At 39.4% G+C, this 13,672-nt stretch overlaps 1 protein-coding gene across 2 annotated transcripts in view; it reads right to left on the minus strand.

Moving 5' to 3' along the window:
- Positions 1-13,672, minus strand: part of EFNA5 (ephrin A5) — a 287,959-nt gene that overhangs the window by 50,415 nt on the left and 223,872 nt on the right. For both annotated transcript variants that reach the window (XM_084833835.1, XM_084833834.1), the window contains exon 2: positions 11,964-12,256. In XM_084833835.1, coding sequence (XP_084689961.1) covers positions 11,964-12,256 — 293 coding nt within the window. The remainder of the gene's footprint in view (positions 1-11,963; positions 12,257-13,672) is intronic.

Raw genomic sequence — 13,672 nt, forward strand, 5'->3', positions numbered from 1 at the left:
AGTCCAGTAGCCTTCAGTGGTATAGGAAAGGAACTATGCAACTCTTCATAGGCCATGTCTCCTTGGTTATATTAGCATGCTGTATCTGTTCCTGGACTGAGTCCTAACACTGAAAACAAGTTCTGGGGCTGAACAATGGCTAACCTATCCCATGTAATATTTTATTCTTATATAAACTATTTAACTTAACCTCAGCAGCTACCCTGAATGTGGCTTTAGACATAAGACAGAGAAATGGCCAAAGTGAGATGGGTGGTCCTGGTTATCTTGAAGGAGGCTGTTGCTAGGCCACTCCTAAAGAAGCCCTCCCTGGAAGTTTTTCACAATTATTGATTAGTATCTAGTATTCCGTTCCTGGACAAACTGTTTGAGTGAGTGCTTGCCATGCAGCCCTAGGGATCCCTGGAGGAGACTGGATTATCTGTTCCTAGTCTGCTTTTGACACAGAAACCACCTAGGTTGCCCTGATGCTTAGAAGGGATAAGGAAGTGTTACCCTGTAAATTCTCCGGGACCTCTCAGCAGCTTCCAGTATCATAAATATTGGTATACTTCTGGATAAGTTCTCCACACTGGGGATTGGGGGTATTGTGCTTCTGTGATTTTGTTCCTACTTGGATGGTTAAGTTCAAAAGGTGGTGCTGGGGAACAACTACTTGGTTCTGTAACATTTATTCTATGGGTTTCCATCTTGTCCCCCATGCTTTTTAACATCTACAATGTAGATTCTATATAAAGCCACTGTAGTGGTTGCAGAGAGGATCTTCTTGGTCGTGGTGCCCCATGTATGAAATGTTCTCCTCAGGGAGCCTCACACGGTACCTACTTTATTGTCTTCTTAGTACTAAGTAATGACCTTTCAATTTTCCTAGGTGCTTAACCTGTCATAGAAATAGTTTAATTCCTACTGTTTATTACTGTAACATTTTGCTGCTTTATTGTTTATGTTTTAATTTTATTTTGTAGGCCATCCTAAAAATATTTTTATATTGAAGGGTGGGTTATAAATTGATTCAATAAAAAATAAAGCAAATTAGTGATTTGAACGTTCACTTTTAAAACCTTGTACATTTGTAAAACATTTGTACAATGTTGGAAAGGGAAACTTTTGCATTTCCTCTTCACTAAGATATGCAGGTTCCCCCCTTGAATACTACACTGGAATCTCAGAAAGTGGATATTCAAATAACTGTTTCCTAATACCGAAGAAGGTCAGGATGGCCAGGTTCACATGATCAGCAGAGGAAGCTACGCAATATGGGTTGTTTCCCCCAGCACTGCATGAGCTACTCACATGACCGGCATTTGGTTAATTACCCATGCCATTTGTTGCTGTGTTGTCCAAACCCGGTGCACGGTACGGCGAAGGTAGCGTTTAACTCACACCACAGCCCCTACTATAAGCCATGGGTTGTGAGGTGGGTTGGAAGCCACCCCTGCCGCACTGCATGCTAGGTTCAGACAACACAGCAACCTATGATGTAGCATGGGTAATTAAGCAAATGCCAGGCATGCACTGGGGTGGGAGAAACAACCTATACTGCATGTTTTCATATGCTGAACGTGCAAACCCGGCCACTGTCAACAATTAATGAATTATTCCTTTCCCTCAGGAGTTAGGATGCTCATAAGTGCTCCATCTGTGATATCTGCAATAGATTGGCATGGGTCTGGTGAGCTCACACTTCAGCAGCAGATAGCATAATATAACAGGTGGCAATCTTGCATTTGGGGTCTGGAAAGTGGATTAGCCGCTGTCTGATTTGACAATTAGCCTGTTTCTGTGCTTTAAAAGAATTAAGCCACCCTCTATTTCCATTTTTGATTAAAAGATGACTACTCATTCCTGTAGTGATGCACTGTGTTGAAGTAAAATGTCTAGTAAAATATATTTTTCCTCAGATGAATTGCTGAAACTGTTCATCTTTATCTAAGCATCCATAATAACTGTTTTGTTCCCTGTGGCAGTGTAGGGGGAAAATGTATTCCAGAAAGCACTTTGGCAGCCAATCTGAGCTTTAATAAAACTTGGAGAAACAATTGTGATTAATATAAATTACTAATTCCACTTTTATGCTTGCGTGTGACAGGGACTAATTTATACAGCTCGAGCTGCCGCTGAGTATTTCAAAGTGAGAAGGTTCACAATGTGTTATCACAGTGCTGCACAGTTCTCTGTTACAATTAGCACCAAGTGTTTTTTTTTTTTTAAAAAAAGCTCACCCATGAGGTATTCCACACTCCTTCATGGGTAAAATGGGCAGCTTTTTACATACTACCCATGTTCTAATGTTGCTGGCACCAGCAGGCCTGCTTATGGGTGCAAAAGTAATGCAAAACTCATGTGAGTACAGTGTTTTGGTTTTTTAAAAAAACAAACTTGGAGTCATGTTTAAACTGGATGTAAGGCAAGCTACTAGAGATGCAACACTCTATATGTAGCACCAACTATGGAAAAAAATTTCTAACCATATCTTCCTTGGCTTAACATTATATTTTTGCAAGTAAGGAAGTAGACCTACAAAGTTGAAAATTGGCTGAATGTTCACTTCGGAAATCATAAGGAGCCAAGTCAATGTACAGACATGAGCAGTTTATATTATCTTTTCAGTCCTACTTTTCAGTCCTAATTTGATCAGTGCCGGCAGCTCTAATAAGTTAAAGGAAGAAAAGTTATCAATCTTTCAGTTGATATGTACACAGATTATTCCATTACCTATATTACAGAGATATTTTACTCCTCTACAGTATTTCCACAGATTTTTCCACATCGTTTATTTCATTAAAAAATCTCCTCCAAATAGAGCCAATATGGAGTCTTGAGGGGTGGGTTTTAGTTGTGTAATCCAGCACAGTGCTGGAACTTGCAAGGGCTTGGTGAAGGGGAATTCAGGTCATCATAAAGAGTTTAAACCTATTCATTACTGAGAATTCAGTCATGCTCCACCAAGGTTTCAGCATGTGCATTCATATTTGATCAAACTAAAGGTTTGTAGTTCTCATGGAACTACAAAATTTGCTAACTTATGCAACATGGGAATCTGGGTGAAATGACTGTACACTTTCAGTGAATGAAATATGTTTAAACAGTAATAGAGAAGGTTTACATGTTTTGCCTGAATTCCTGAACTGTTCTACCGGTACTTTCAGCTTAGTGTTTAGTATGATGAAATGTTTTGCCAGTGCTTTTCTTTGTGTCTATCATCTTCCTTTCACTGCTGTATTGAACAAAAATGTTATGGAATTTTTAATGACCACCAAGTAGTCAAGCCCCTTCATGGATCACTGCCTTGTTGTGGCGAAGGGGCTTGCATAACTCAATGAAGCCATAAGCTATGCCGTGCAGGGCCACCCAAGACAGACAGGTCATGGCAGAGAGTTCTGACCTTAGGTCATTTAGGTATGACCTAAATCATATCCCTTATGAATATACAGTGGAGGTGAGGAATAAATTTAAGGGATTAGACCTGATAGACAGAGTGCCTGAGCAACTATGGACGGAGGTCCATAACATTGTTCAGGAGGCAGCAACCAAATCCAACCCAAAGAAAAAGAAATGCAAGAAAGCAAAGTGGCTGTCTGAGGAGGCTTTACAAGTAGCTGAGGAAAGAAGGGAAGCAAAAAGCAAGGGAGAAAGGGGAAGATATATCCAACTCAATGCAGAGTTCCAGAGAATAGCAAGGAGAGACAAGAAGGCCTTAAATGAACAATGCAAAGAAATCGAGGAAAACAATAGGATGGGAAAGACTAGAGATCTCAAGGGAACGTTTTGTGCAAAGACGGGCATAATAAAGGACAAAGAAGGCAGGGACCTAACAGAAGCAGATGAGATTAAGAAGAGGTGGAAAGAATCCACAGAAGAACTATACAGGAAAGATCTGAATGTCCCTGATAGCCATGATAGTGCGCTCACTGAACTTGAGCTGGACATCCTCGAGAGTGAAGTCAAGTGGGCCTTAGGAAGCATTACTAACAACAAAGCTAGCGGAGATGACAGTATTCCAGCTGAGCTATTTAAAATCCTAGAAGATGATGCTGTTAAAGTGCTGCATTCAATATGCCAACACATTTGGAACACTCAACAGTGGCCACAAGACTGGAAAAGGTCAGTTTACATTCCAATACCAAAGAAGGGCAACGCCAAAGAGTGTTCAAACTACCGCACAATTGCGCTCATTTCACATGCCAGCAAGGTGATGCTCAAAATCCTACAAGCTAGGCTTCAGCAGTATGTGAACCGAGAACTACCGGAAGTACAAGCTGGGTTTTGAAGAGGCAGAGGAACTAGAGATCAAATCGCCAACATTCGCTGGATCATGGAGAAAGCAAGAGAATTCCAGAAAAATGTCTCTTTCTGCTTCATTGACTATGCTAAAGCCTTTGATTGTGTGGATCACAACAAACTGTGGCAAATGCTTAAACAGATGGGAGCAGCAGACCACGGTACCTGTCTCCTGAGAAACCTGTATGAGGGTAAAGAAGCAACAGTAAGAACCAGACATGGAACAACCGATTGGTTCAAAATTGGGAAAGGAGTACGACAAGGTTGCATATTGTCGTCCTGCTTATTTAACTTATATGCAGAGTACGTCAAGAGAAATGCCAGGTTGGATGAATCACAGGTCGGAATTGAGATTGCCCGGAGAATTATCAACAAGCTCAGGTACGCAGACGATACCACCCTAATGGCAGAAAGCGAAGAGGATCTCAAGAGCCTCTTGTTGAGGGCGAAAGAGGAGAGTGCAAAAGCTGGTTTGAAACTCAACATTACAAAAACGAAGATCATGGCATCTGGCGCCATCACTTCCTGGCATATAGAAGGGGAAGAAATGGAAGCAGTGATAAATTTTACTTTCTTGGGCTCCAAGATCACCGCACACGGTGACTGTAGCCATGAAATTAAAAGACGCTTGCTCCTTGGGAAGAAAGCTATGGCAAACCTAGACAGCATAGTAAGAAGCAGAGACATCACCTTGCCGACAAAGGTCCGTATGATCAAAGCTATGGTTTTCCCAGTAGTAATGTATGGCTGTGAGAGCCGGACTATAAGGAAGGCTGAGCGCCGAAGAATTGATGCTTTCGAACTGTGGTCTTTTACGAGTCCCCTGGACTGCAAGGAGGTCAAATCCGTCCACCCTAAAGGAAATCAACCCTGACTGCTCATTGGAAGGACAGATACTGAAGCTGAAGCACAAATATTTTGGCCACCTAATGCGAAGAGAAAACTCTCTGGAAAAGACCTTGATGCTGGGAAAGACTGAAGGCAAAAAGAGGAGGGGACGGCAGAGGATGAGATGGCTAGATAGCATCACTGATGCAATGAATATGGACTTGAGCACGCTCCGGGAGAGAGCGCAGGACAGGAAGGCCTGGCGTGCTATGGTCCATGGGGTCACAAAGAGTCGGACACGACTGAATGACTGAACAACAACAAAGTAGGCAAGGTCTCCATTTTCTTACTGGTATGTTCATAACTAGCAACTCCTAATACCTTACCTCCAAATTCTTGCTGCGTATATTGAGTCTCATAACTTGAGTAATCTAACATTCAGAAAACTATAAGAGCTCAAATCCACTTTAAATTATGCATTTGGTACAACTGCTTGCATGACTAACATACTTGCTCTTCGAATACTTCTGCGTTTATCTTGAGTCAGCAATAGACATTCATTTTTCTGGACAGCTAAAACACATAAATTCAGTGACTTCTATGTCTATGCAATATGGATTCTATAGCTTAAAGGATAGCAAAATAATTTATAATTGGGTTGCAAGATAATTAACAAGAATGTTATCTACAGAATGTAGATGCACAAAAAACATATCATCCAACTTTGGTTGCTCTGACAATTTTTGTTTTACTTCAGCTATTTTCCACTTTCTAAAGAGACTTAATGGGATTAGACAGGAGAAAAAAAATCATTACTTTTTAGATACTGAATTGGTGCATACTTTACATATGCTACATTGGTGCTTAATTAAGGAGGCCACTTATACATCACCAAACAAGAGGAAATGAATCAACAAATAAGAGGTCAAAAAAGGGGCACACTGATCTGCATAAAATTTGCATATGCTTATTTATATTGATAGATGTCAATTTAGAAATAATTACTATCATTTAAATCAGGGTGGGCAACTTCATAGGGTTGGGGGCTGCACTGGACCCCCTGGAACTCTCCAGTGGCTGTACAGCCCCCCCCCCGCAGCCAGTTCTGCTGCAACTGGAAATGGCTGCACAGCTGCATTCCCAGCAAGTCCCAACAGTGTGTACTTTGTTTCCCAGCAGACTCATGCTTCCCCTAGCCTGTTTGGTGGGCTTGGGGGAGTGTGATTCTAATGGGAAACAAGCCACACATAAGTGCACGCCTTGCTTCCCAGCCGAATTGCTTGGAATCCAGCGACATAGCTGCAGCAGGGACCATGCCATGAAGACAGTGGTGATCAAAAATTGCCCCTGGGTGGCTGCATGTCTTTTCTCATGGTCTTTTATCTTTAAATTAGAGTTGTACTGGACAGCCCTTCAAATAGAGGATGAATTCAAATAGAGGACTGTCCTCTGCAAACAGGATGCACGGCTACCTGAGGCATAAATTTACTCTGAATTTTACAATACATTCATTAAAGAATGCTTGGTTGCTGTATATTTATGCTTAATTAATATACACATCAGAAAGCTAATCATAGCTTAGCCCAGTCAAACTGATATCAAGCCAACATCAACTTTAGCAAGGGTCCTTTAAGTATTTCTTGGTAGTATCTTCCTACATTTTACTCAACCCTTGTTAACTCATTAAATCTGATAGTATCACAGATAACATGCATTTCATTCTCCTATGAGGTTGTCTAGCCTTCTTCCAACTTTTGATGAAAAGGATTTTAAAAAATGAACTCCCCTCTTTCCTCCCAGAAAAAGTCAGTACCAATGGAGCATATTAACAGTGGAAAGAAAATAATTCACTCATCCATCCACAAAGGCCAAGACCTCCTACAACATACTTATGAGACGGTTCTAAAAGATGCAGATCACAAGGACAGCCCATCTTCTTTTTATACTCCCCCTTTCACTGCACTAATGACACTTGAATTTTTGAACAGCAGGAATCCAAATAATCTCTTTTCAATTTGTTACATGACAGGCATTTAGGGAGAAAAAAGGACCCTCAAACAACTGAGGCCACTACTACTTTGGTTTCCATCTCCATTTTTCTACAGAGATATTCCTTCAGTTCCAAATTATGCAACAGCTTTTAACACTCCCTTTGAGGGTTTTAAGAACATTACTGACATCAAAATCTATTATACAGTAGTGATTGTTCCAGCATTTCTTTTACAAGACTAGCACTTAATTCTTCTAATAGCAACCAGTCCTTTAATCTGCACACTAGATTAAGCAAAATTCCTTTTTAAAGGTCACCTTGGCTGTCTGTTTAATGTTTCACGAACAAAAAAATACCAATAATAAAATAAGAACACATCTATCACACTCTTCAAATTACTCTGATTTTGCTCAGAATATCTAAAGCAATTTGGGTGAACCAGCTATCAAACCCAAGATCCCTGGGTCACTTTAGTAGCTTACAGCTGTCAGAGAAGCATTCCTGTTTATGCTAATCAGTTCTCCACTGAAAAGTTAAAAGGGCACCTAGCAATACGAACAAAACCCTGAAGTATTATTTGTACATTAAAAAGGTTTGAAACTTCTAAATAAATCTGCTCAAGTTTCTTTAGTTAGTTTTTATTCCTAAAGGTCAATTCAGACGGTCCTATATGTGAATAAAATGGTAAACATAGTTATCTCAGATCCAGATGACATGAGACCCCTCGGGGAGAAAGTATTCCACAAGTCCACAGGAAAGTTATATTATCCCAAACAATAACAATGGAATGGCTCCAGTTGCATTTCTGCTCCTCTTTGTTGGATCATGGCCAGTGAATAAATTGCTAACCCACATGACTCAGAGTCAACCTAGATGGGGCCGTAGCAGTCATGTTTTATTATTCATGGGTTTGTCCCATTCATTTATACAGAAGGGGTGAGGGAGTCTAATTTTAAATTTAAATGTGGCATGTGGGTGAGGGTAGCTGCATCTTCCCCCTTTCACCTCCCCATGGTCCCATTACTCCAAGCACCTTTTTTCTAGGCTATCTCATTTCTGGTATTGGAGTTGGGCTGATAAATAGTGCTTGGGGAAACCAAGTGTGGTGAGGTAAGGTGGAAATGGTGGGAGGGGGAGTTCAGGTTTCTGTATCCATACACTTCTTTTGACCAGTCATATAAGACTCTCACTGACAAACATCTGTGATTTGGAGGCAATTATGTGGTTTCATAATTCATGGGTCACTTCGGGTGCTGATAATGGGAGAATATCCTACATGTGCCCAGGCAGAAGTTCAGTATCAGGACCGTCACTGACAGTGGAAGAAGCTTGTGACACAGGCAGGAAAAAAATAATCAATCAACTGTGCAACAGTATGCCTGAACATAGAATCTCCTTCTATTTAAGATTAGAATCTCCTTCAGACCCCAAATATATTATTCCCATTGTATTATTCAGTTGTATTTCTCTTTAAGTAGAGTCAATCAGACTGTCAATTCCTTTCAAGTCACTCATAAAAGCACACGTTTCCAGATTCTGGTTGTAAATGCATCTCATTCTATATAGACATCCTGCCTTGTAGTCTAATGTTTAGTTCAACAAGCCAAAAATCTACAAAAAAATACAGAGTTCATAATTTTTGAAACAAGCACCTGCTTACTAAAGAGTTCTGTAGCATGAGCTGAAAAGACATGCCAGTACCTCAAGAAATGAAGAACTGATTCGTGACATACTTCATTCAAATACACAAGATGACAAGAGATTAAGAAATCCACCTCACCTTCTTTGAGGTTTTTCACATTAACTGTTACATAGCACAAGAAGGTAGATCCAATAACCAAAAGAGCCTTGACTATTGGGGGTATAGCAATATAATAAATAAATAAATAAATAAATAAATAAGCAAGCAAGCAAGCAAGCAAGCAAGCAAGCACAGGACAGAGGTGTTCAAACATAGGTGTGAAATTAAATCTATTTGCAAAAACCTCATGTGTTTTCATCCTTTTTTTAAAAAAACCTTTCTTCGGGGAAAACAGTTGTATAGCTCATGCAGAATGTTCTCTAGGATTGCCTCCACCATATACAAGGATTTGATACGAACACTACATGCTCTCCTTTATGCTACTGCGGTCACTAGGAAAATTGATGATGATGTACTCTAGTGGTAGATGGAAGAAAATATAACTTTTGTGACTCTAATACATGAATGAAAATTTAATTTCACTGAATACAAGGCCAAAATGCTACTGCTAAATGAACATTTCACTCCAAATATTCAGATGAACTTAGCTGAACAGCATAAAGCTTTTGATATTTTAAAGGACATTTGAACAATTACTTTGATAGGCACCCATGACAATTAAATGATTCTCCTAAATGAATGTTGTAGAACACACACTGATTTTTTTAAAGCAAAATATTAATTTAATTTAACCACAACTGAGGAAAACTAGTTGCAAGTACTGCAGTGCATTTTTAATATTAATAGCAGGAGTAACAATTTGTTGCTGATAAAGTCCAAAGTATTTTGTATTTCATGTTAAGCAAGACTACACTGAGATTTTTCATGCTACTTTCCTACATATAAAATGGTTTACACATTTATTGAGCTTTCCTAATTCCAAAACCCAATACAAAGGGGCACATAAATGTGCAACAATAAGTGGTACCCATAGGGCTATTTAATGCAAAGCAAAGAGATGGAATGAGCAGGAGTTTATACCTCACCTTAAATATTGTTGGCTAGTTTTCTTGCTTGTTAGACGGAGCTTTCAAGTAGTAAAATTCACACTAAGAAAATACATCACCTGTTGCTCACTGCAGTGGAATATAGTTCTGTATCCCTTAGAGACACAGAACTCTCCACAGTCAAGGGGGATGTTTGCATAAGTGAGACCGGTACCATGGGATGTAAATTAATTCACTTCACAACCATCTCCACTTGGCTAGGATTCTTTTCATATTTACTCACAGGATATGAACCAGAGTTTAGTTCTGACATGTCTTCACAAGACACATCTCAGGAAGTCAGTAGTGAAATAATTCAACTGTTACTGTTCCAATTTATTTTCATTACTCTGGCATGTAGAGAGAGTGCAAGAGTGAGAACGAGCGCATACAATATAAAGTACTGCTCCTGTGATGCCTGATTAAGATACTAACTACTTTGAATAAAAGAAGAGTTCATACATTTTAGCAAGAATGAACTTTCCTATTTATTCATTTTTAAGAAATCTGAGGCTGAAGAAGTGAGGCAAAAGAATAGAGATGTTTCAAATTTGGTGTGATAACACCAGAGATACAAACTACAGGCATGAAGACAACTATGCCATCTCCTAGATTCTGTTACATGTTTGAGAAGTTTCAGTGCCTTCTGTAGCTGAAAACTTGACAGATATTGTTGCCAAAACTTACTGGAAAATATTGGATTCTAGGTACATAAGTTAGATGACATGGGCTGTTTACTAACACATAGCAAAGAGCTATGTGTTAACCTCCACTACATCCAGTATCAGAGGCAGTATGCCTATGTATACCAGTTGCTGTTGACATGATCAGGACAGGCGCTATTGCACTGATGTCCTCCTTGTGGGTTTCCCACAGACAGCTAGTTGGCCACTGTGTGGATCACTGATCTGATCCAGCATGGATCTTCTTACATTCTTACAGCAAAATCATTTTTAGAACTTTGCAACCAGGGAGACATGGATCTGAGGCCCACAAAATCTCAAATAATCCAGCGTCCCTTGTTTTAAACCATTAACACTACTGTGTGCAGTGATAAGGCTGCCTTTCTTGTAGGATTTGTTTCTCTCATTTCCTCACCTATAGGTCATATGGCTTCAAATCTTGGAAAAATGCTTTAATGGTGAAGCAGTGTGTGTTCATTTACCGATGCAGGTGTGTGAACTCCTTAGAAACCTGCTCCCACTGCATTTTGCATCCCCCACATGCTCAAAGAAACAGCTGCTCTGAGTAAAAAGTCTCCTTGGCTTGGTGAAGACTGTCATTTATTCTGAGACATTATTATATTCTATAATGCTGGAACTGTGGTATTTGCAGATACAGCATCTGCAAGTACTGTTTTCTCACTGATAACAAGTTTGGTTGTACCAAGGACATTTCAGCAGAAAATTTGAAAAATGAAAGTATCTTGCCTATCTGAAATGAATAATTTGTCACTTCATGCTTACCCTAAGGACACCTTGCATTTCTAAAACTGAAAAGTAGTTTAAATGGACATAATGAGGTCTACAAGAATATTTAGTTCAGTTTAAACAATGTATTTAAAATTTTTAACAATAACTCTTGCTATGCTCACAAAGAATACGATGGAATATATAATCTTCAAAGGGGAGTAACACCAAAACTTCTTCACTATCCATCCATATGATACAAATATACAGCTCACTCTTTTCCTTCCCAGGCTGCCTCAATCTATCAAAAAGAGTGTAGTTATTTGCACTGTAGAATCAGTAAGAATTTCAGGCCATTCCACCCACACCATCACTGAATATGAACCTTGCAGGTGAAAAACATTACTATAATAATATTGTTGTGTGTGTGTGTTTTTAAGTATGAACAGCAAGCGAAGTAAGGAACCCCTTCTTGAATAACCCCAACAGTGTTCATTTATTTCACAGAAATGCAGCTGGATATACAGTTTCATGTGAGAAAGAAAAATGTGCTTTTAATCTCATTTTCATTCCCAGATTCATGGTGATTTTATCTAGGGATCCTGAGATCTACAAATATATAGTTGGACACATCTGTAGCACGTACAAACTGGCCCTCTGCATAGGTGAAAAATTGCCATAGTTTCCTCCAGCTGCTATACAACAATGATAAATCTTCATATACTCACAGATGTAGAAATATTCCCGGCCTGGCCTGAACTCAAATCCTAATGAGAAGGGAGTGAAGAGCTGGAATTTTTCTGAGAACTTCAATGGTCCATTTGGAGAGTGAGGCCGATTGCACTCCCACCTCTTGAATCCCTTGGAGGTGTGATCGCAGGAGCTGTAGCCATCAAAGTTCACCATATAAAGTATGTAGCGTTCAGTCTTATCTTCTGGCACCGAATCCTCATAATGAGGACAGAATACATCCAAATAGTCATTGATGCAGACATCAATATGGTAGTCACCCCTCTGGAATCTAGAAGTAAAATCAAGACAGAAACAGCTCAGGTAACCTTGGTACTAAAATATGCTTTTAAAAATATCTTAGGTATTTCCTTTATCAAAGAGCAATACTGTATGGGGACAGCTTAAGGCTGAATTTGAGCATCTGTTTTGAATTCAGTGTCCTTTAAAGGAAGGGCCACAGCAATTTCAGATTGTGCCCTTTGCTCTTATAAAATTGCCTCCAAATCTGTATGATAGTCGCTTTTTCCTCTTCTGTTCTACAGAGAATCAGTTTTACATTTCTTTATTAAACAGCAGACCAAAGCCTCTACATATACTTGTATATAATACAAATACCAAACAGCAAACAAGCTAGCAGGTATCATTTTTGTACAACAACCAAAGCTCATTACAGGGACATACATTTCCTAGAAATAGTCTTTCATTTTTACTTTTTCTTTACTGCTGGCAACGTTTAGTCAAGATCCAAGAAAAGCCTAGTATACCTTTGAAAGGTTTTTGAAAAGCAATATAACTCCACTGCCAAAGTACATAGAAGAGATACTGCTGTTAAGATAAAAGAATTCTAGGCTATGAATTATCAGCACCCACCTGACAGTTTGGAATGAGAGCCAGATGAGAAAGGCAGTACAAGGCACTTTTACTGATGCACTTTTATTAGCAGCAGCAGTACGTAGTGTTAGTTGCAACAGTAGTAAGGTTGTTTTTGCTGTCACTGTAATAGTGCAATAGCTTAGTGCTAGATAGGGCCAAAATATTTCACTTCCAACTCCCAGCTGCATATTGGAGGTGGAAGTTGTATGCATATGGGTTTGAAGATCACCTTTCTCTTTCATACACATGCCATATGGAGAAGTTAAGTTCCACTGAGGTATATGGGCTCTACTCGCAACTGAATTTACAAAGGATTGCCTCTATATGGTGAGAGACTATTGGAATATTCATCAAACATATCTTCATTGCACAGGCTAGGCAGATTATATATATTATAGTTTTATTTTCACAGGCATCACATGGCATTGTGGACATCCTGTTCAATACGACAATAGAACCAATTACCTAGGGAGGTAGTAGACTCTCACACTGGAGGCATTCAAGATGATGCTGGACAGCCATCTGTTAGGGATGCTCTGACTTGGATTCCTGCATTGAGCAGGGGGCTGGACTTGATGGTCTTATAGGCCCCTTCCAACCCTAGTATTCTATGATTCTATGAAATGTAAGCACAATCTTTCAGCCACTAATCATGGTTATGTTACATGGTGCACATTTCCCCTAAAAACAATGTTATTTGCCTTCTAACTTTTGAGCACCTAAGACATAAAGTATTGATTTGAAGTTATGTTGCCATGCTTTTCTCAACTGCAATTTTCATTTGTCGTAGATGTTTACAGGTCAACAAACTGCCTCATGAGCAGCATGTAAA

The sequence above is a fragment of the Heloderma suspectum genome, chromosome 2 (assembly GCF_057233095.1).
Source record: "Heloderma suspectum isolate Gila_16-S chromosome 2, 16-S_ref, whole genome shotgun sequence".
Lineage (NCBI taxonomy): Eukaryota > Metazoa > Chordata > Lepidosauria > Squamata > Helodermatidae > Heloderma > Heloderma suspectum.